The sequence below is a fragment of the Panthera onca genome, chromosome D3 (assembly GCF_046562875.1).
Source record: "Panthera onca isolate mPanOnc1 chromosome D3, mPanOnc1 haplotype 2, whole genome shotgun sequence".
Taxonomy (NCBI): domain Eukaryota; kingdom Metazoa; phylum Chordata; class Mammalia; order Carnivora; family Felidae; genus Panthera; species Panthera onca.
In genome coordinates, this window is record NC_138350.1 from 48,347,039 (window position 1) to 48,371,014 (window position 23,976).

Consider the following 23,976-nt stretch of genomic DNA (forward strand, 5'->3'; position numbering starts at 1 on the left):
CTGCTCTTCTCGGTGTGCCAGGTAGATCTCTCAGAATGACTAAAAAAGCCAGATATGGCATCCTCACACAACATCCAAAAGCAGAAGGAAAGAAAGGCCATGTTCCTTCCTTATGTCTTTGCATCAGTCTTTTATCGAGCCATAACAAATCACATCAAAAATTAGTGGTCTGTAGCAATCACCATGTTCGGTGCTAATGGCTCTGTGAGTCAGTGGTTTGGGTTGGGCTTAGCCGGAAAGTTCTGCTGCTATCCTGGACTCACTCATTCTCCTGTAGTCAGTCCGGTGGTGGCTTATCTGGGGCTAGATGGTCTAAGATAACCTCCCTTCCATGTCGGGGACCTCAGCTGGGATGACTGGGACAGCTGGCTTCCCTGCTCCCAGTGGTTTTCTCTTCCAGTTGACTAGACTGGTCTTCTTCACACGGTAGTCTCAGGGCAGTGTTCTAAGGAAGCGAGAGCTGAAGCTACAAGTCTTCTTGAAGCCTAGCCTCCAAAATCCCATAAAGCTGCTCTGCAACATTCTATTGGTAAAAGCAAGTTGCAGGAACAGCCCAAATTCAAGAGATAAGAAATAGATCTGACCCCATGATGGAAAGAACAGAGACGTTGTATTGTAAAGAGTGGTAGGAGTTGTTACAATCATCTTTGTAAACAAATCTATCACAGCCTCCTTTGAAGACTAGAGAATATTTTTCAGATGATGTTAAGCAAATTATTCTCAGACACTTTCCTAAACCAATCATAGAGAGGGCGATTAGATGATTCCAGTTAGATAAGCATAATAAAAGTTGACTCCTTGGAAATGAGGACCCATCCTTCACTGAAGCAAAAGGGTTCTTGCTGCAAAAAAGTGTGTGAGTGGGATTTGGATGGAAAAATAAACATTATCTCCCAGATTTTTCCAAAGATATGTGATTTCATTTTTAAAAGATAATGATTTCACTGAAAGATAGCTTTTGAAAGATGAAAAGATATGATTTCACATTTGAAAGATAACCTTGAAATAGGATTCATTAAATTTTTTTTTATTTTTAGAGACAGAGCAAGTGTGAATGGGGAGAGAGGCAGAGCCAGAAAGAGAGAGAGAGAGAGAGAGAGAGAGAGAGAGAGAGAGAGAATCTTAGGCAGGCCCCACACTCAGCACAGAGCCCAAGCCAGGGCTCGCTCCCATGACTCTGGGATCACGTCCTGAGCTGAAATCAAGAGTTGGTTTCTCCACTGACTGAACTACCCAGGAGCCCCTGATTTCATTTTTAAGAGAGGATTATTCCTCTTGCTTGGAGGGAAGCAAGACTGGAGGCAGGTACACCAGTTGCAGGATTTATCGGCCTCAGTACTATTAACATATTAAGCCAGATAATTCTTTGTTGGGAGTAGAAGACTGTCCTTTGCATCGTGTGATGTTTTGAAGTTTTGAAGTATCCATGACATCTTCCCACTGGATGCCAGAAGTACCTCCAGTTGTAACAACCAAAATGTCTGCAGACTCTTCCAATTATCATCTGGGGGACAAAGTTACCTTGGGTCGAGAACCACTGGGTTTGGAATGTAATGCAATGATGACTATTGCATTGGCCTGAACCAAGGTAGAGGTGGTAAGAATGGAGGCAAGAAGGATTGAGGAGATCTTCGATTTGGCAAATGATCAAATGCGAAGGGGAACTACATGTTGTTGATAGCCAGGTTCTGGCCTAGACGTTCTGCAGTTTGGACACACAAGAGGAGAAACAGGCTGGGAGAATTGGACAATTAGTTCAGTTTGGGACATGTTCAGTTTGGGGCATTTGAGGAACATAAATAAAGATGTCCAAGAAGCCTTACAGTAAGGGTCTCAAATTGGTGATGCTTGAGCCTGGTCTAATCTCAGACTTATTTTCTTTGTGTCTACCGTTAAAAAAAATACACCTCAGCCAACATTTAAGAATTGGGAGACTTCATATACAATTAAAAATTTTAAGTTTGTCTGAAACATTAGAAGATCAGCACATATTGGACCCAAGTTCTGAGGTGACAAAAATCTACTGAGCAGGGTTTGCCTCAATTTGTCCCAGTCTCCCCAAATACATCTTGACTCCATTGCGTTACTTACCCACTCACCCCATAAGAATTTGAGGGTAGAATCTTTGTTTTGATTGGAGCTTTCTGCTCTCTGGCATAGACACAGATGTGAGAACGATTCCAAAAGGCTCCATATTGTATCTTCTGTGTCCGCCTCTGACCCATACATTTCAGTCAGATCTCTTAGGACTTTCTAAATATATCATTCATTTTTTTTCTTTCTGATTCTGGTAGTCAGACATGTTTCTTGTGGGAAACACAGAAAATACAGCACACATATTATCCCAAATCTTAGAGGCCTCAAGGGTTTTGTTGCTAGATTTCCATATATCTTTGGAAACAGTGATGAGGGCTCTCTTACCACCTCCAGGAAGGAGCCACCTCTTTGTCTCAACTGGGGTAAAGCAGAGTTATTTTTCCGAAGTGTCAATGGAAGAAAATTAAGCAAGCGTGTGTTTACCTCTCTGCTTTTGTGCATTTTAAGCCCGTTGTTCTGAGGGTTGCTAAGGACATTTTTTTTTTCAACACTCAAGAATTCAGGCAATTAAGTGTTTTTCCAACATCAAACAATTCCATAGTCAGAATTTATTACCCCTCGTGTCTCTCAGTGTTTCAAGGAAACATTTTCCATTCATGTTCATTTGTTATCTCAAATGCTTTTGAAAATGAGCCCTAAGTGTACTATTTGTAAGTAGGTGACAAAGTTCTTTTAAAACTGCTTGAATAATAGAAAAAAATGACATGCCTCTTAGAGAACAAAATGGGCCATGATAATGTGAGGGAGAGCATGTAAGGACGGATGTAATGGTTAGAATTAAAATGACGTCTGACAATTACTTTCAATTTGAAACGAGGTGAAGAAAATCTGAATTACAATACTCTTATGATTAAACTTTGATGAGATGAAAATGTCATCATTGTTTGATGAGAATTTTTTATTAGAGTTCAAAGAATATGAATGATTTAACCACAATGTACCAACACCACAGGGCTGAATAATCTGTATCAGTTTTTCTCAACTCCTTCTCACTGCGGGTCACCAGAGAAACCTCAGCTGCTCTCATTCTTTAGTGCTTCTGTGACTGTTTCCATGAGACTGGCTTTTGAAACAACAAGGTGAGGCTTACATCCTTTGTGATAAGTTTTGACATTGAAATCCTGGAGTAGCTTAATATGGCAATTCATTTCCAGGAGCCATGTGCTGAGATTTGGACTCATAAGTCTTCTTTTACAAAGAAGTTCACTGTAGAGTCTAGGTTTTTTGAGCGAAATGAGTCTGTTTCTCTTCAGCCTGACATTTGACGATTCAAATTGAGATGGGGGCTCACGTCTGTTGATGACAAAGCACAGTCCAGTTCTGTTTGGGGCACTAATTTAGTATAGGTTGACAAGAGTATGCTGCCTTAGCACAGGGACTTTTCTCTGCAAAGGGGCAACGGCTGTGCTACCTACTCCTGCACCGGGTGGGGGCAGGAGTGCTAGGACCCCCCCTGTCCACTAACTGGGCTCTGTTACCTTGGGATTCCTGCCCTGCCCTCGCTCTTCCCTGTTTTTCCTCTTTCCCCTCTGGGAGCCCCAAATTGAATTAAATGGTTTCCAACAGTCCTTGGTTATACGTCTCTATATAGTATTTAAAAGACTGTTTAAAAGATTGTTGACTTCTGAGAGTCTGAGTCAAAATATTTGGGGACTTACTCTACAGTCCTATAGTTTGCAAACCCGCAGGTACTAGGTGTGTTCCATTCTGTTTTGTAAAGCAAAATCTTTCTCCTTTCAACCATTGCAGGAAAGGGTAAAGGTACTAGCATTGGTCATTCCATTCAATTATTTCCCAAAGCTGGTGCCATTGTAACAATGTTATAACTTAACCGCTCAAAAATAACCCTTATTTTATCTTGTTAAAAAAAAAAATACAGTCTGTACACTTTATAGGCTGATCTAGGGTAAGCTCAGATTATTTCCAAACACCATTTTGTTGATTCTCTTATTGCAATTTTATTTTATTTGAATAACCAGGAAACTTAAGCTGAAACGTGGAAGGTATATTGTGTAAGAGGTGTCCGTCGTACTCCTGTTCAGTAAAGAAAGAGTTGTCTTGGCCATTCAAAGTCCCTTTTGAAAATACTTTGTAAGTTTAGCTGACTTATCTTTGTGGCATTTGTTCTTGAATATTTAAATCTTGCTTCAAAGGTGGTCAAAATGATAATGCGAGGTGAAGTCGGGAACAACTGAGAAGTTCAAACACACTGCAATCTCTACTGGATTTGAAAAGTCAAAGGCTTGGAAAAAGCAAATATGAACGTTAGAACAATTGGATGCCTCCAGTACCACAGGTAAGACACAACACAGGGCAGTGGCTAAGAGTAGTCTAGACAGACTGGGTTCAAATCCTACTTTTACCACTTTGTACCTATTTGACTTTGAACAAGTTACCTTCCTTAGACTTCAGTTTCCTCACCTGTAAAATGGGGATGATAGCAATACCTACCTGATAAGGTTTCTATGAGGAATGACTACTCAAGTGTCAAGGGTATGTCTTGTGCACAATAAGCGTTCGATAATTGAAAGCTATTGTGGTTATTATTATTGAAATGTGGAAGACACTATCAGTATCTTCACAATTAATCCCCAATTCTCCTTCCTGGACCAGATTACAAAATCTCAAATAGTGATCTTTATATTATTTTCAAAAGGAAAAACATCAATAAAAAATGTCTGAAATTATCCAAAGTATCCTAAAGTAAATCTGTGGTAGACTTTTTCTTTATTCTTTTTACAACCCAGAGGTCAAAAGTCATATGCTCTACCGACTAAGCCAGCCAGGTGCCCCAACGTTGTTTTCCTATTTGAGAACTTTTCTCAGATCTGTGATACCCCAGGTCTGTGGAACTGAAAATATTGCCCTTTATTGGTGTTGTATATAAGAATTTTCTCTTGCATGGATTTAATATATTTCTTGCCACCTAAGAAAGCATGGCTGATGGGAAATTGGACTGATAGATGAATGGGAGAAATGGGAGAACGTTGTGTGATTTAGGGAAATGAGATTAATTGGGATGTGAGTTCTAGTTTTTGCTTTACTCTTGGGTATCATCTTGGGTAATTTACTTAATCTCATTAACACTTGTTTTTTTTCATCTTTGGAAATGAAAATGATAGTAATGCTTACCCCACAATAAGCCTTGAAGCATAAATGATCGAGAGTAATATTTATAAATTATAAAGCCCCATATACATACATAACTGATAATTATTCTAATGCTTGCATTTCTCCTCTACCTATCTGACCCATGGCCAGGACTTTCATAAGGGAAGAAGGAATACAGGCTCTGATTGCCATATGTTCACAGATTAACTTAATGCCTCCAGATTGGAGTGTTTCTTGCATCCACTCATCCATCCATCCATCCATCCATCCGTTCACTATGCATTTACTGAGCTGTAACCATGTGCTATCACTCTGCTATGCATAAAGCTTTCAAAAATCAGTGCCATGGTTTCTCAGAGATTTCTGAATATGTGCATGTAGAAGAACTCAGCTTTCTTGTGTTCTCAATGTCTCCTTAAACCTGAGGAGTGACGACATAGAAAAAAGAAAAAAATATTAGAATTATTCAGGTGACACATTGTTTTGGACATTTTCCAAGCAGGATAATTATCTAAAATCAGGCTGACATTTATATCTCTAGCCTCCCATGCTTGTTAAAAGACTTTTCTTGCTGAAATACTCATTGAGCTAAATTTCATCTAACATCTGGCCATTGTATAAATGTAGCAATGAAAACATGTCTTGTTGCCTACACAGTAGGTATAAATTTTAGAAATCCAATTAGTGTTTTATTCTTTCTGTGTATTTTTCTTTTATTTTTCTTTAGTGTTTGAGCCAATTTCAGGCTCCTCACTGAAACTATAAGAATTCAAATATTTAGCACACATCTACACAACAGAAAAAACCAACTGGATTGAGGAATAGTGCTTTGTAGTATCTCCTAGTGATCGTAAGATATTCCTTAAGCTCTTTATTCATTCATGCAACCGGCATATATTGAGCCAAATGTCAAGCCTGGTGCTCAATGCTGAGGGTGAGGGATACAGAATAAATAAAATACCATCTTAGCCCTTGAGAAGTTTAGTACCTAGCAGGGCAGACAGATACCTATACCAACTGTTTTCCTACAATGTGGAATAGTGCTATTGCTCTATTGACGAACGTGGGCAAATGCTGTAAGAGAGGTACATATCCACCTGGCTCCTAAGGCATCGCTCGCTACTCATCTGATGGGTTGCACACTACATAAATGATTGTCCTCAATCCTTCCCTGAGGGTCTCTAACCTCTCAAAATGGAGGAGCCTCTCAAACGAAGAGCCCAAGGGACTACTCACTGTGCCTACAGTACTCACTGTGCCTACATTATCCATCTGGGTGGGCACAATCTAGCAAATGCCTTGAGGATGGATCATCTATTTGGCAATACCAGCCTCATCTGAGTCACAGTTGTTAAAGTCTTCACTTCTAGACTCACTGTAATGACAGTTGATAGTCAATGGCCTATTTTGCCTAGATGTGAACATTTAGAAGTAAGCCCGCTAAAGCATAATTTTTACTGTGTGCACCAGGACCTACCACAAGGCATCCTCTGCATGCTTTAAAAAAAAATGCATATTATTATACAGATTTCGCCACTCTTTCATTTGGTGTTGACTACACTCAAAAATCTAAAGGGTGCTCTTAAGATATAACTTGGAAAAACTTGAAAAAAAATTTTCAAACATTATCAAATGCAGTGCTTACCTTTTAAACATTAAAAGTTTATTTGCACAAACTTAGTAGTATGAGATACAACATAATTCATGGAAATCAGCCACAATGCTAATGCTTACTAGATTATTCCAAACATTAGACATTACAGTTTAAATCTCAACATTAGCTCTGACGTTGGAATAACATTTCAGTTAATAAATAATTGTGAATATGACCATATGTTCAGTTTATTCTCAGCAGTTTATCATGAATTACAATCATGATTTGGGTCATAAAAGTGATAAACAATTATGTCTCCACAAATTGCATGTTTATTTAATTAATCCTGAAGAGAATCTAAAAATATATTCTGATAGGTTATATAAATTAGGTGTATTTTTTAGCTTTTGGATTTTAACATGCCTGGGTAACACTGTAACTACTTTCATAGGGTACAGGCATTTGCAAAAGTGAGTGGCCACAGTTTTTCAGCCCTGAATTAAATGCCTTCTATGTATTTCAGAGAACTATGAATTCAAAAGTTACTGTTATTTTGGGGTGATCTATAAAGTAGTATAATACCAATGCACGCACACAAAATCTGTGGTAAAGAAAGTGAGTTTTGTTCATTATACTTTCCAGATAGTAGTCACGTCTTCCTAATAATGTTGTTGCCATAAACATATTAGGAAAGACAGAATAATATAAGATACATATTAGATATAAGACATTTATAAGATATTCTGAATTTGCACAATCTATAGTGCTTATAATGAGAAGTCATATTGGCCTTATATTGTCTTTTAAGGGTATCTCTTGAGCTCCTACTGTTATCTTCAGCTGTCACAAGGCAATGGCTCTGTCGAATGCTGACAACATGTGGGGATAGTGTCAACATCCTGCAACAAAGGGCCTCGCCAGGATCAATTTTAGCATTTGAATTTGCTACTCTGTTTTGGAATTTTCCTGTTCATTATTGAATTTATTTATTGATTGATTTATTTATTACATTTTTTGAAATGTTTATTTATTTTTTAGAGAGAGAGAGAGAGAGAGAGCAGGGCATGAGCAGGGGAGGGGCAGAGCTAGAATCTGAAGCAGGCTCCGGCTCTGAGCTATCAGCACAGTGTCCGATGCAGGGCTTGAACCCACTACCGTGAGATCATGACCTGAGCTGAAGTCAGATGCCTTACCCACTGAGCCACCCAGATGCCCCTGCTCATTATTGAATTTAAACCGGTAAGTAAGTTGCCTGGTTTCTTGGCCTAAGAAGAATATTATGTGCTATTTGGTATCAGACTTCTAAGAATTAATCAGGTAGTTTAATGCTCTCATATATGTTATTCAAATATTTCTAATCTCCTTGTAAAATTTTCTAGACTGAGTGGCAGCTGTAGCTAGTACCTATCAACTGCATAAGGAAAAGAGTCCGAAAGTGTAAGAACTTATGAAAACCATCAAATAGTAGAAACAAAGTGTAGGGATCTTACATTTAGGCAATGAGTTAGGTACCAGAAAATACTTCCTTCCAGTGTAAAAGTTTAGGACTCTTTGAAGACAATGTCCAGTTCAACAGTGAAAAAATACATTCCAGTTCTGGGCCCCAAATATTTAAGAAAGCCTCCCCCACCCACCCCCCGAACGTAAAAATGACTCTTTATCTTTTGGTACACCTTTTGACAAACTATGTATCTTTTCAGCGTAGGGACCATCTTACAATTTGGGACGCGTGTTGTATTTTTCCATAGGGAAGAGGCGGTTGGCATTGCTTCCTGGCTTGGTATAATTCATTTATGTCCTTCCAGTTTTTTCTCTCTGATCTCTTTTCTGTATATCTGTCAGCAGCACTCTCCTGGGAGCAGCACGATGCACTTCATTAATAAGAAGGGATTAAAGGAAAAAGCCCTCGTCTCCTAATACACTTGGATAATTTGGTGCCATCCACAAGGCAATAGACCCCTGCTGCATAGATGTCATTAGAAAGGTACAATTTCATTACTTTTTAGTGGCAAAGCCTTGAGTGAAATACAAAATATGTTGTCTCATATGCAGGGGAAAAAAAGTGCTAAAGCTTTCATTCACTTCACGCCTCTAAAATAGTAGAATGCAAAAATATATTTTATGGGTTTTACATTTATACTGCCTTCCCTTAGTAGTCCTTGAAATCAAGCTTTTATTAAATACTGAGCAAAATCAAGGTTAAAAGAAAATTATTTACATTCTTAAATCCTAAATGAAATTCATGTATTTTTATTAACTAACACATACCTACTAAGTGCCAGGCACTCTATGGAAAACAAACTACAAAAACATCATTCATGCCTTTTTTTTTATTACAGCACTAACTTATTAAATACTCTAACTGGAAGTGAGTATAAAAGTGAGTGCATAAGAAGTAAACCATATGGCTGAATAAAAATGATTGTAAGCCAGTAAATTGTAAGCGTATTCAAAAAAATCTGTTTAACTTTCCCTTGCTAACCTCGCTTCCTTTTGAGCTAATATGCTTGCCGCTGGTTGATAGAATTATCTTTTGAGCTGAACGCCAACCCCCCACCCTCACCCCTATTTTAAGCCTTTAGTGGTATTTTGTGCAAATATTTGAACAGAAAAGTCACAAGCCATCCTTAGAATCTCACCCTACTTCTATAGAAGCAGCTCCAAACAGGAAAGGATGGGCCTCACTGGTGGAGGGTGTGGTTGGCCACACATCTGAGAAAGGCACCTGGGATTTAGGAATCTGCCATAAAAAAAAAAACAAAAACAAACAAACAAAAAAAAACCCACCAATGACACTCCCAAGCGCTGCACTGGAGTGATGACTCCCTGGGAAACTTGCACATCACTTTCCTAGCACCGAAGAGAATCAGGTTTAACAGTGGTCCATTATCTCACTGCCACAGACACACAACTGCCATTAACACTAAAAAGTGGCACACAGTTGGAACAATGCATGGGAGAAGAAAGTCCTTGATTATCAGCTTATTTTAAGCCATTCTTTGCAGTGATGGGTGTTTGCTCCACTACTAGCTTTTGTTCAGTGAAATTGACATTTGCAGCTCTTTGTCTAAGATAAAGTTTAGGTTAAGATGATAGAGACTGGGGTTTCCAGAGACCATTCTCCCAACTTAAGGCACAGCAGTACAGGAAGAGCAAAGTATTCTGACAAACGAGTCGGTAATGAAAATACTTTAAAGATGTATTTCATTACGACGTACAATATCTCTACAAATAAACGATTGGTCATCTAGTCAGCTTTGAATACAGAGTGTTCTGATGCCTTCTCCCTTTAGTCTGCAACCATGGCCTTCCTTGTCTCTCGTGCATTTTAATTCATTAAAATATCATCACAGGCACAGTGAAGATTATCACCAAATCTCATGAGAAGTGACAGAGTGCAGAAACGGGGACAGGGACAGCCAGTTTTTATCTTTCAGAGTGAGCAGAGCTTAATCACAAAAAGTCAGGATTCAGCTAGTTATGTTCTTGTTATCAAAAAGAAATCTCAGCTAATGTTTAAATATAGATAACCAAAGTCACAAACAAAACCACCAGTTTTGCCAATAAATTAAAAAATATAAGCAAAATGGTTAAGTAGTTAAAAGCATAGATCGTTAACCTCATGTGGTGTATTTGAGGATGTGCACTGAAAACAGATCAACTCTTTGATTCCAGAATATGGATTGCCTCTTTCCTTATGATTTTTTTATAATGGTAATTTTTCCTCCACTCGCATAAGATCTTATGAGTCTGTTTGTCCTGAATCTTAATAGGTATTTCTTACGATTTGGATATTTTATTAGAAAAAACTAAAAAATATAAAGGGTTTCCGAACATTCCTCAAATTTCTGGGCTTTCCACATTACCCTGGGCACTGAAGAAGAGGAAGGAATATTATGAATTAGAGTTCAGGTTGAAAGCTGGGTATTTGAAATATAAATGGAAATAATTCATTAGCAATGACCCTTGTTAATATTCTTTCGCCGAGGTAGTTTTTAAGAGGGGGCTGCCCACAAAAGAGCTTGTTATATTTCCTCTGTTGAATGTGCACGATTCTGTGGCACATTGTTTTGGCGTACTGGAAAAAACACTCAGACGAGGATTGACAAATACCGGTTTCATGGTAGAGGAGGAATAAGCTGATAGGTATGTCTATAAGTTCTGTCAGGCAAGACTTAACCAAATCTTGATACTCATTTTAAACTGATAATTAATGAATGGCAACAAGATAAACTAGATGCCTATTTGCTTTGGGGACACTTTAAAAAGACCTCTTTTTTTAGATTTGGAATTCACAATAGGTTTCTTCCATTCCTCCTTGGTAGAATAGTGAAACATTTCTTGTCTAGACTGAATAATGAGGCAAGAAACAATGACCCTGCGCATGTCTAATTTATAACAAATCTGTTTCCTTAATGGGTGGAAGGAAATCTGAGGACAGTTCTAAGTGTTCTTGTCTGCTTTCAGTGCCATCTTCTAGTCATACTGAAGACAACACCTCTCCGGACGGGTCTTTCCCCTTCTTCTCCTCTCCCCGGTCAATGTCAATCACGTGCACTACTCCAGGTTTTAGGATCAGGTCATCAGTCTCTACCTGACTCCTGTTGTCCTCCACTTCCATGTAACTCCCCTTTGTTTGCTGGGCAGCTTTGCTGAAGGCTTCTTTAAAACGACGTTTGAGTTCAACATCTGGACAGAAGACATACTCGTAAAGCCCACCGGCGAGGACAGCTCCTATTATTGGTCCAACCCAATATATCTGGAGGAAAAGATGGAAGCATTATAGAATGAGCATGGAGTAAAACTATTCCTTTGAACGACTCGTGAATAGAGAGCTTAGCTGGTTTACATTAAGAAAACAAATGTGTCGTGTGGAAGAAAGCAGAATTGGAAACACTATAAGAGAATACATCAAATGCACACCAGAGATCCATAAACTGCTAAATAGCATTTGAACAGAAAACAAGGAGACGGTTTTCTCTTTTCTTGCTTTCACTAATTACTTTCTTTCCATTTTCTGAGAGTCCTTAAAGTCAAGATAGCTCTTCTTTAGGGGCGTCTGGGTGGCTCAGTCAGTTAAGCATCTGACTCTTGGTCTCAGCTCAGACATCGGGCTCTGTGCTCACAGCACGGAGCCTGCTTGGGATTCTCCTTCTCCATCCCTCTGCCCCTCCCCCCCGCCCACATGCATGTGCATGCACTGTCTCTCGAAAGAAATAAAGAAACATTAAAAAACATATTAAGAAAAGATAGCTCCTCTTTGGTGGTACTGCACACTCAGTAGATGCAAAGAATTCTTCAAGTAAAATAGAAAAAAATTTCTAGAGAGTTATCTTATTTTCTTAATATTGCCATCATACATTGGCTTTCTGCATAATTGTGACCAATATACAGCTTTTATCAGTTGAGCTTTAGTTATTCAGTGAAGCATGATAAATGGAATCCCAGCTCCACCGCTTAGTAATTTGGTCAGTTTTTGTGTCAATTACTTGACTTCTTAAACCTTAATTTCCTCATCTGCAAAGTGGGAATTGTAATAATACATACTTCATAGACTATAAAAATTAAATTGAAACAATACTTGTAAAGTATTTGGTGGTTCTAATTTCATAGCAACCGGCTTCATTCCATGCTTCCTAGGCAATTCAAAGTTGTGTGTGAACAGGCTGGAGATAAGTCATTTTCTGTTTGTTACATGCTTTTCTTTCTTTAAAAAAATTTTTTTTAACGTTTATTCATTTTTGAGAGAGAGAGATAGAGTGCAAGTGGGGGAGGGGCAGAGAGAGAGACACACACAGAATAGGAAGCAGGCTCCAGACTCCAAGCTGTCAGCACAGAGCCTGACGCAGGGCTTGAACTCACAAGCTTTGAGATCATGACCTGAGCCAAAGTCAGAGGCTTAACCAACCGAGTCACCGAGGCACCCTGTGTTTTTTACATGCTTTTCCTCCCTAAAATCTGATGATTTGATTTAATTGAAAACCTCATGGTTTGTTCATTACTCTTCTTGCAGAGCACTTTCATCCTCATGGTTCTTACCATGGTCACTTGGTGCAAAAAATCCCACCTTGTCTCTTTGGGGCATCTGGGTGGCTCAGTTGGCTCAGCGTTTGACTCTTGATTTTGGCTCAGGTCATGATCTCATGGTCTGTGGGATTGAGTCCTGTGTCGGGTTCCATGCTGACTGCAGTGAACCTACTTGGGATTCTCTCTTTCCCTCTCTCTCTCTGCCCCTCCCCTGCTCTTGAGCTCTCTTTCTTTCAAAAATAAATAAATAAATAAATAAATAAATAAATAAACAAACAAAGAAACCAGTACTGAGTTTATGGATGGTGGTTAGTTGAGGCTTAGCAATTCCATAGGATTTTTAATCCAACATGGAAGCTTTTTATCGTATCGTTACTGTATCTAGAAAAAACTCAGTTTTGAGTTTTGGTAAACTTCAACATTTGCTTTAGAGCACGTATATGCTGCAGAATATTTGACACTCATTCAACAGATTCAATTAGGCAACAGAAACCTTGTTTATTGAGCCAGTTGTACTTAGCACTTTTCTTGTATTAACTCACATAATTCAAACAGCAACCTTTGAGGTAGATATTATTATTATCCCTCTTTTATGAGTAAGAAAACTGACACCCTGAGCAGATAAGAAGCTTGCTTAGGAGTTCATGCCTAACAAGTGCTTGAACTGGGGATTCGAGGTCTTTGTGATTTCAAACCTCTCTTTTGAACTATTGCACTGTTTTCCATGATACTGCACTTATCTCGTTTGAAAAAAATAGGAGAAATGCTTTTCTGGCTTAAGACACTTTCTGGAAGTTAATTCCACTTAGCATCCTCATTGCAAAATCTAAAGACAATTAAAAATTTAAGCTGGAGATGAGCACATATATTTAACGTGGAAAATACTGGTAGAGTGGTTGTGAGCACCAAGCTCCTATCTTGAACAGAAAGAAACCATGTAAGAGTTGCCCTTTCAAAGGAGAAATGAGAGCCCTCCTCTAAATGTCTTTGCTCTCTGTTCCTTTGGTAAGAGCTCATTACAGATGGTCTATTCCACATGCTACAACGAAACAAGGGTCTGCTAAATAATTATGATGCATTCCCCAAACACCTATGAAGAATACATCTGGCCACATGCTCTCCAAAAAGAGCAAATCTCAGTTTCAAGTTGCTATTCCAAAACAAAGTCAAAATGTACTTTAAAATGACTCTCAAAATGTATAAAGGTAAATAATTTTTATTGCTATAAATATAGATGTTATGTAAAGTATCAAGATGAAAACTAAAACAATGTCATTACACTACCTAGAAAATTCACCATTAATATTTTGATGTTATTCTAGTCTATCAACCAATCAATCAATCTGCAAATATGTTGTAAATTAGTTCTAAAATTCACACAATTATTGCTACAGAACGGACATTCATGTTCAGTAGGATTAAGTTTGTTATAAAATAGCTCTGCAATAAGGGGAAACATTTCATTCAGTCAACAAGGTAAAAAGTTTCCCACTATTTGAATTTTAGCTAGCTTACCACAACCAGTAGGTAATCATTAAAAACATACATTTCACCCCCATTTTAAAGTCCTCATCCATAAAATTAAAAGTTGCTATTTTTCTAAATTTTAATTACAAAAAAAGTTTGAATGTAAGAAGTTGAACTTCCAATTGTACTTCTACCATAATTAACTATATTCTGTCCATTAAAATGTTCCACTCATGTCAATGTGGCAAACATTTTGAGACATAAATGGAAACATCAGTGGCAAAATGACCAATCTCATGGATGGTATTACTGACATTCATTGTATAGCTGGGTGCAAAATCTTGCTTTGAACTCTGATGCTCGTTCTTTCACGACTGAAATTATTTTTAAAGACTCAGTACCCTTTTCTTCACTGTCAGTGCCCCTAGTAATGGTGCCATATCCTCTTATTGGCAATGTGCACTATGGTTGAGTGGATGTAACTGGGTCAATAACCGCTGTATGAATGAGATTCAAACACGAGTGACATGTTGTTACGGTCATGAATTAAAACTAAAAGTTGCGAAATAGCATTCACAACACATAAGTGACAACGGGAGTCAACCTTATTTGAGGCTGGCAGACATAAGTCCCATATCTCATATTTGTATTGGTTATTAGAAGTTGGCATGTGAGTGGCCTTAAAACTGCTGCATTATTCATTTAAGGGATTTAAATGCCTGTGTTGTAAGAAACAATTGAAATAAAATTGATTGTGATATTTAAAAATGGATATCACTGCTCTCTGGAAGCGCTGCCACCGCATTATTAAGTAGGTTAGCCAGTGAGACTGGAAAGTGTGCCTCTTCTAAAGTCATTCGTGTGTCCAGGTACAGTTACGGTGATAATAGCATAAACATTTGCAACATCTAGTCCTCTCCATCTGTAGTTCAAGTGCTCCCAACTCACATACTATTAATTGGGTCCATGCTTTTGTAAACAAAAACGATAAATATTTTTGCTCTGGGCATTGCTTTTAAGCATTTCTTTCCTCTTCTTCTTCTTCTTCTTTTTTTTTTTTTTTAATTTCTTGGTAGGTATATATTTTGTCATTGCCAGGAAGGCTTTACATTCAATTACTTAAACACTATATTCACCACACTATCCTGGTTTTCACTTGTTCCACATTGGCAGCCTCCATGCACAATGTATTCTGCTTCAGTCTATCAGATACGGTGCCCAGAGCAGTGCTTATATATAAAAAGAAAGGCTATTACTGAAGACCCAGGACAGATATAAGGTGAGATGTTCTACCGTAGATATGTGCTCGTCTCTCCCTGGTATTTATGAAAGATGTAATAAAGTGGAGGGGGGGGGTCAAGGTTGAGAGGAAGTAAGAAAACTAGTGGGCAAAGAAAAAAAAGAGCTACATGGGCAATTGTTAACTGCAGGAGGACAGGTACTATCGACATGATGGTTACCCAGTGGTTTTCCCAATTTCCCATGATAACCGCAGGTCCAAAGGATCGGGCAGGGTTCATGCTGGCACCAGTGTAATTGATCTATAGGGAAAACAACAACAACAAAAAACGACAACTTCAGACATTGCTGAAACAGGGCTAGTAACAGGAAGCATTCATTGCAATTTGCTACCATTTGCCAAGTCAGTTAGAGGAACTGTCAAGACGTTAGCAGCCATATCAACCTTCTCATCATAAAGTTAGCAAAATCATCACCTAATGTGGACAGACGTGGCTGGATACTAAAGAACTACAGCTGTAAAACACAATATCTTTAGGCCAGCTCTAGGGTGACGATAAATGAAATGAATCAATTATTTAAATGGACTTGGAAACTTACTGCAAATAAATGTCCAATTGCCACAGAAAATCCAATTGCTAAAGCTACTGAACCAGTGACATCAGTCCGTTTGGAATCACAGCTGGCAAAAATAGTAAACACCAGCTGAAATGTGATTATCAACTCCACCAGGAGACCGTGACCAGCAGAAAGACTTCCATGAACCTAGAAAGAGAAAAATGCTCTATCTGAATTGAAGCATGATTACATTTTCTATGAGAACATATTATTGTGAAAGGCATATTTCATCACTGGAAAAAGCAATGGTTAATTTGAGTCATCTATTCTACCCCACGAGTGAGACACCCGCCCCCCCCCCCCCAACCGGCTGCATCCAAAAAAAAAAAAAAAAAAAAAAAAAAAGGAATAAATTTCCACTCATTTTGGGCCATCACAGATAATTAATTACTCTTACAATGACCAAGCGGGAATTTGTGCTGAATGTCCTTTTCTACAAAGGAAGCAAAATGTGCCACTGCTGCACTTAACTTATAAAGGAGTTTCTTGAGAGTCTTGTAATTTTATAAGGCAATGATTAAATCCATTAATTAGGTTTAAATTAATTAATATATATTTCAATTAAAATTTAAACTGTGTGCAGTTTTTAAATCAATCTGGTGCTGAACTAACAACTGATACTCCTAATCAGTTAAGAACAAAACTAGGATCAAATGCCAATTTATTTTTTTAAGTGTGGTCCTTGTTGTAGATCATTTTAAGTCTCACGAACATGACCAGAAACAAAATTTAGTGAGCCAACCAATGGCTGTAATAAAAATTCCTTAAGCTAAATATATAGTCTAGTATAGTCACGGGGATGGGAGCGAGAGAGAGGAAAAAAACAACACCATTTTTGTGTCACCTAGACTTAATAATATTGAAGTCACTCCATATAGCAAACGATGATAATATATGGATACGCTCAATGTTGCTGGGGTCAGTTTCCCCCCTGTCAAGAATCGTCAGAAATTCCCTGGGAATAAATTTGCAATTTTAGAAAAGTCTCTCAGGCCACCGGGGTGGCATTTAGCAGAGTCTGCAAGAAGCTTGGAATCCTAGTTTGAAAATGAGAGCTAAAGATGCTACCGTGGTGACCCCCAAGCCCCCCACCACACTGGGAGGTGTGACGAGGTAGAGAATCCCAGCTCCGATGATGGCGCCCAGGCACTGTGCGGCGACGTAGAAGACAGACTTGGCGATGCTAATCTTCCTGGTGCACACCATGGCCACTGTCACAGCAGGGTTGATGTGGCCACCGCTGATGTGGCCAAAGCACTGTACCATAGTTGCAATGCTGAGCCCAAAGCAAAGGGAGATGAGAACCATGTCGACAGGTAAGGGCTTTTCCGTTCCACCCCAGTTGATGGTGGATCCCAGGCTGAGGAGAACAAAGATAAGCATGGCCAGAAATTCCGCTGTGACTGCCTTCCAGAAAGCTTGAGTCCAGACCCCTTTGAAGGCCACCATGATGCTCTCTCTTCTACACAAAGGTCCACACTTACTGAAAAGAAAACAAGTTGATATCAGAAGCTATCAAACCAAGGTTCGTGAATTTGGGTGAAGACTCGGGGCCTGTAGTCTTGCCCTTCTGTGGGGAAGGGCCCCCTCAAAGGTTATTTGATACCAGGAAAGAATGCTTCCAGAAAACCTTCTTAATTAACGAATTAATTGTCCCCTGTTATTCTAGCCTCCTTTTATCTAACATTCGAAGCTCAGCCAGTTTCCCTGATTTGCCCCTAAAAAGGAAAATGTCTAAATCAAGTTTCTTAAAGAGTTAAGAATGAAATGTATTTACCTCCCAGCAAGAGCTAATTCCCTCAGAGCAAGGTTTTGAGTTTCAGTGTACTTTTAACATGCTGTTTATATTTTGAACGTAAAGCGATTCAAAAAAAGGGGGGGGGGGAGGTCATTTGCAGTTTTGCACTTTATTGCTCAAAATGGCATTCTGAAAGTGGATTTGTGGAGCGTGATTCTCCTCTGCCCCAGCAGAGACTGCGGATTTAGAGGAGAGGCCAGCGAGGAGGCCGGGAATGCCGAAGTCTGTCTTTCCAGAAGGTGAAGTCGTTAGGGGGCGGGGAGCTGGCAGGGGCGGTGGGAACCGGCGGGGCCTGAGCGGCGGCAGGGACGCTCCCTCCGTCTCCCCTGCGGGCCTGGACGCGCGGCACTAGGACGCGTCGGCCGCGGGCCCCGGGCCCCGGGGGAGCGGCCACCCCTGGGCCGGTGCCAGGACCCGGGGCAGCGGCCAGGTGGACAAACAAGCAGCCTCCAGGCGCGCGCCCCGCCCATGTCCCCGGCGTCCCCGCGGCCGCGCCTGGGAAAGCTGCATCCTGGCTCCACGGTGCTTCTGCAGTGCGAGGGGACAGTCCCTCCTGGCGTCTGACCCTCTCTCGACCCCTGACGTTACCCTTCAGAGACACCTTCTCAATGTGATCCCGGAGGCGGGAGTAGGAGCCCCGGGCACCCCGCCCGCGCCCTCCAGGGGGCAGCCGAGTGCGGGGACGCGGAGCCCCGCGGGGTGGCAGGAGCGCGGGGCAGGGCGCGGGGCGGGGGACAGTGGTCCTCAGAGCAGAAGGCTCCACGGACAGCGACTGTTCTCCAGCGTCTTCTTGGCGGCCGTCTCCTACTTCTGCCTGGCCCTGAAAGTCGGGGGGCTTGCCACTTCTGGGGGATCTTGTGGCAGCGGGGACCTGGGTGGGGAGCGGGGAGGAGGGTGCGGTACAGCAAGACAGCCACCGAGAGGGAATACTCTGTTCCTCCAGTCTGTTTTCCTCATACTGTCTGAAGATCTTTGGAGCTGAGAAAGGATGGGGTTTGAGGATATTAATGCCCAGTGCTCATTTGGGCAAGAAATGGCTAGAATTCCCGATGTGGGGGTCAATGACACTGGTTACTCCATTATTCAAGGCATTTGCTCTTATCCTTTGCCTGTTAGAGTCGTGAGAGCGAAGGAGTGTGGAGGACATTTAGCAGAGACTCTGATCACCAGAGGACAATGAAAAGGGTTAGGCAAGAAAGTCAAGCATTTGAACAGATTAGAGTTATTAGAGCTTTCCCCTTGATGTATTATTGAAGAGGAACCGCCCCTCCCGCCCCCCCCCCCCTTATTGTCCCCAGGAGCCTGGGTTCTGGATGAACAGTAGGGAAATGCTGTGCCAAAAAAGGGCTAGGGGAACTCTCCCTTGACCTTTAGGATCTCAAGTCAGCCTCTGCTTTGATATGGGGCTTTGCCTCAGAGTTGGAAAGAGAAACCCATTTTCTGCCCAAGGCGGGGGGGGGGGGGGGGGGGGGGGGGGCGGGGGGAGTAGCTCCAGAAGGGGGACAGCCAGCCCTGTCCCAGGTGTCCCCTGCCTGTGAGCTCCTCTAAGTGAATCATGTAATTACAAGAAAACCCAGCTGGGAGGACAATGACATCATATTCCTTAGAGGAAGAGAAAATAAAGAGACAAAACAGCACTTGGAACAGGACAGGGAGTATGCTCTGGGAGAGACATTAAAAGTATCCCAAAGGGGAGAAACTCCAAGAACTTACAAATTGAAAAAGAAGCTAGGAAGGTGGCTTCTGAACTCACCAGCAGCCCTCGGCCGCAGCCGGAATGGGGGGGGGGAGGGCAAGGTGCCGCCACAGGTGCTGGTCGTCTGTGACTGGATTAAGTGGGAAAAATGAAGAGCACAAAGCAGGGAGCTAGGGAGGCTGGTGGGCAGGAAGCCTCAGGTCCCTTACGAAGGCGAAGGCGAAGGCGGAGGCATGGATCACCAGGAGAGGCGGGCCCTGGCAGAAGGGCTCCTCCCTGCTACACCCCTTCTCCGTCACTTTCCCCAGTCCCCCCGAATTCTCTCTCCCAGCCCATTCTCTCATGCCTCTCCAGAGACCTGATTTAAGAAACTCAGTTGCTCTTTCAACTTCAAATTTTCATCAGCCAGAGAAATGAAAACAATAACAACGACGACACCCCGAATAGATAAATAGGCTCCTTGACAGTGATTTTAGCTTTTTTTGGAAAGCCCACAAAATCTGATCTCCTTCCAGCGCAGACCGGACAGCCTCAGTTAGCCACGAACCCCAAAGTTTCCAGGCAGCACATACATACCCCTGACCTCACAAGTGCTCCCCTCAGCGGAGTCTGTCATAGCTCCTGTTATTATCAGCAATGTTCCCTTATGTGTTCGCACTCACTGGAAATGGATCAACACCATTTGTTTTGCTTCCTTCGCCCCAGAACAAAGGGGGTTTGTTGATGTGCCCGGGTTGTACTGAACCGGACACATTACTTTCTAGCTGAACACACAGCCTGATCCGCTTCTGGACAGCTGAGCCTCTGGGTGAGTAATTTTTCTGATGAAAAATACTGCAGATAGATTTTACCTCCATAGGGTAATTTTCCTGTGCATGCACAGGTCTTGAATATGTGGAGGCTTTTGCAGCAAAGCATCCTTTTTTACCCCTTCTACCCTCTCTATGCCTCTCTTATGAACACGCCCAATACCCAGATCTATAAGCATCGTCTACCTGCCCTACGATTTCCTTCTAGATTCTGTCTGAGAAGGCACATATATTTATAATAAAAGAGTCAGAGTTTCATCTTTTGGCCCTGAGCTTTGTTCCCTTAAGGCAAAGAAGGACTTACCCCCACTGCCTTGCTTCAGGTCTGCCACTCATGCCTTCCCTGGCCAGAGTGCAGCTCTCATTGCCTGCCCCACAGCTCCCAGTGCACTGGGAGTCAGATTACGGCCACTTGTCTGATTGGGTTTTTGGAGTGAAGGGGTGGAAAGACTCTGTACCATGTGGCAATCGTCGAGTTATATTTGAACTTGAAATAACTTTTCTCTACCTGATCCCTGTAGACACAGGGCATTTCAGGAACACAAAACGTTTGCTTACACTGTATTTCTTTAGCCGGTAATCTTTGAAAACGAGGACTTCCCCCAATTTGTATTTCAACTCTTCTCACCACAAAGGATTGCTGAGAATTGGTCTTGTTTGGTTGCGTGTTGTAGGCAGATTTGGGCAGCCATGAGAAAACAGATTTGTGTTATCCAGCATTTGAGATGAATTGAGATCTGGGCTGTAGTGCATTTGCTGTTGAGGGGCTAACTATCCAATGGGTTCTATAAGAAGTTTTTGACCTGAGAAGCAGCACAACAGAGAAGTCCATGTGTAGCCTGGGCAGCTCTGATTTGGACGATAGGGAAATAGGAAAAATAGGAAACAAGACTTCCAAGGTGCTCCTCTGACTGTTACATTAATAATAATTGCTGGATATGGAGTAGCAAATTTAAAAATATGCAGGTTGGGTGGGGACAAAATTTTTGGAAATCGTAGGTAAATTTGATATCTACAAACCTAGGGACCAGACTGACTGCATCATTTGTGGGGCCCAGTGCGGAACGAATGCATCACAATGACAGTTTTTTGTTTTCTTGTCTCATTTGGGGACCTAAGATTTGGAAATGGGTGAAAAGCTATTAGAAAGAGGAATTAAAATTTTGAGGGTGAATGTCGGAGGAGCATTTTATTATTGTGTCAAGCATTCTCAGATAATAGAGATTGAATTTACGCCCTTAAGAATGTGGTTACACACTGATGGTTGTCCATGTTGGGGGGGGGATGGTGTTGGTTTGGCCTTCTTAAAATGTGCTCCCTGAAGGTAAGAATAAATTCTGATGAGAAGTGAAGGGAGCATTTATGCGACTCTGCAAAGAATGCTTAAAACATTTCATGTTGATTCTTTAAAAAAAATTTTTTTTAACATTTATTCATTTTTGAGAGACAGAGAGAGACAGAGCATGAGTGGGGGAGGGGCAGAGAGAGAGAGAGAGAGAGAGAGACAGAATCCAAGCAGGCTCCAGGCTCTGGGCTGTCAGCACAGAGCCCGATGTGGGGCTCGAACCCACCAACCATGAGATCATGACCTGAGGCAAAGTCGGAAGCTCCACTGACTGAGCCACCCAGGCGCCCCTCCTGTTGATTCTTAAAGCTGTTTACCGCTCCGATTTTAGAGTGCGATTTAAACAATGGGTCACAAATGTTTTTTAAAAATTTGAAAACTTTGACTTTCTACACAGATGTGCTAATTGCTCTGACCCTACGAACACTGAGTCAGATGGGACTGTGAGGCCTATGAACCCGAGGAATGACGCTTCAGTGTTTAGATTCTTCCTTGTGAATGAAGCCTGTGGTCAGTCATATCCACAGAAACCCACAAAGCGTGGTGATCCCTTAGGGCTGCCCATTGTTCAGGGGACAATTTTCAGGTCCACTTTTTGCAGGTTGCCCTAGGCTCATTAGCATTCACTCCTTGGCCTTGGCAGTTCCCGTCACCATTTTACAAAGTGCCAGCAAAAAACTTGGTTACCACGGTTTCTCAGACTCTTTGCCTTTCTTCTGGCTGGCTGATCACCGCCCTGGTAGCATGTGTTGACAGTTCAGTTCCTAAAGGATGGCTGTTCCCAACAAGGGAAGAGCCACCCTAATTGGCACCGACTTGGGCACTTATTAGTACTCTCAGCAGAGTGGCTGAAAAGTGACCAGAGATTAACCCTTCACCTACTGGGGTTAGTTTTTCTTATCAGGTATTAGTTATCGTCTTTTTTATTTTATATTTGAGGAGGAATTATTGATTCTCCTGCAACACTAATAATCGGCTGCTTGCCTGGCTTTGCTTTGGACTAGGGACAGAGTCTCCAGTAGGGTTGTCTAGGGTGATGCATGCAGGATAATGTTGGAAGAAAGCAGCTTCAATGCCCTTGTGAGGATGGTGTGGGCAGCATGAGGCAAGAGCCTTGGTGAACATAAGTAAGACCTTCTAAGTTGATCTGTTTTGAACTGGCCTGGACCCTGAGCCAAATGAGATTTGGAATCTAAAATTTTTTTTCCATTGCTAACTTGAAAAGGGCCTAATTCATTTAAAAATGGAATAACAGTTTACTGATTAAATCTTCTTGACTTTCTTAATGTACAGTGCTATGATCTTTGTGGGGAGAAGGATAGTAATGTGGCACATTGATTTAAAATCAATGTTCTTGGGGCGCTTGGTGGCTCAGTTGGTTGAGCATCTGACTCTTGATTTTCCCTCAGATCGTGATCCCAGGGTCCTGACACCAAGCCCCATGTCGGGCTCTGTGCTGAGTTCGGAGCCTGCTTGGGATTATCTCTTCCTCTGCCCCTCTCCCTAGCTCACGTGCACGCTCTTTGTCTCAAAATAAAAAATAAAATAAAATAAGATAAAATAAAATAAAATAAAATCAGTATCCTATGCCAGGCAAACTTGTGAGTTTTTCGCTGAAAAGCCTTGTGCAGCTGTAGCTTAGTAACATCTGAGAAAAATGAGAGAAGAGTAAATGAACATTTCAAGAGTACTCAGCAAAAACTAGCTGATTGACACACGTTGCTTCCACATTTTTAATCTACCACACCACGCTGTTTTCTTTTGGTGCTGATGTATGTCTTTGGGATTTGTGGACTCCTTCTCCCACCCTTGCCCTCAGAACTTTTAATATTTCTTCATGTATTCAGAGATTGAAGACTAACACAGAAGCACTAAAAATGCCAGCAATGCCTCAGTACCAGACGGAAGTGTCTCCAGGCTGGTAGGGGCAGATTCAATCCTAAGTCATAAATCTTATTTTGCTTTTCATGAATCTCAGCATCATGAATTCCCCCCAGAGCACTTATATATCAGGATGTTCATTAAAAATAAACAAACAAACAAACAGAACAACAGCAGCAGCAGCCACAACCACAACCCTCACAACAAAGGGCTTTAATAGAGCTTTGTTCCCTTTTCAAAGAGATGTTGCCCTACTGAGATGTTACAATTCAGAATGGCTTCCAGAAATACAGT

The 23,976-nt window shown here is 41.2% G+C and overlaps 1 protein-coding gene across 2 annotated transcripts; it reads right to left on the reverse strand.

The window, feature by feature from the left end:
* Positions 1-7,782: 7,782 nt before the first annotated feature.
* AQP4 (aquaporin 4) lies at positions 7,783-20,893 on the reverse strand. Of its 2 annotated transcripts, none has more exons than XM_078435364.2 (5): positions 20,761-20,893; positions 17,222-17,636; positions 16,136-16,300; positions 15,757-15,837; positions 7,783-11,561 (listed from the first exon to the last, which is right to left on the reverse strand). In XM_078435364.2, exons 1-5 carry the CDS (start codon positions 20,790-20,792, stop codon positions 11,283-11,285), a joined length of 972 nt encoding a protein of 323 aa, XP_078291490.1. In that variant the 5' UTR covers positions 20,793-20,893; the 3' UTR covers positions 7,783-11,282. The 2 variants fall into 2 exon arrangements, with proteins under 2 accessions (XP_078291490.1, XP_078291491.1); XM_078435365.2 differs by lacking the exon at positions 20,761-20,893 and adding an exon at positions 19,705-19,829.
* Positions 20,894-23,976: the final 3,083 nt, after the last annotated feature.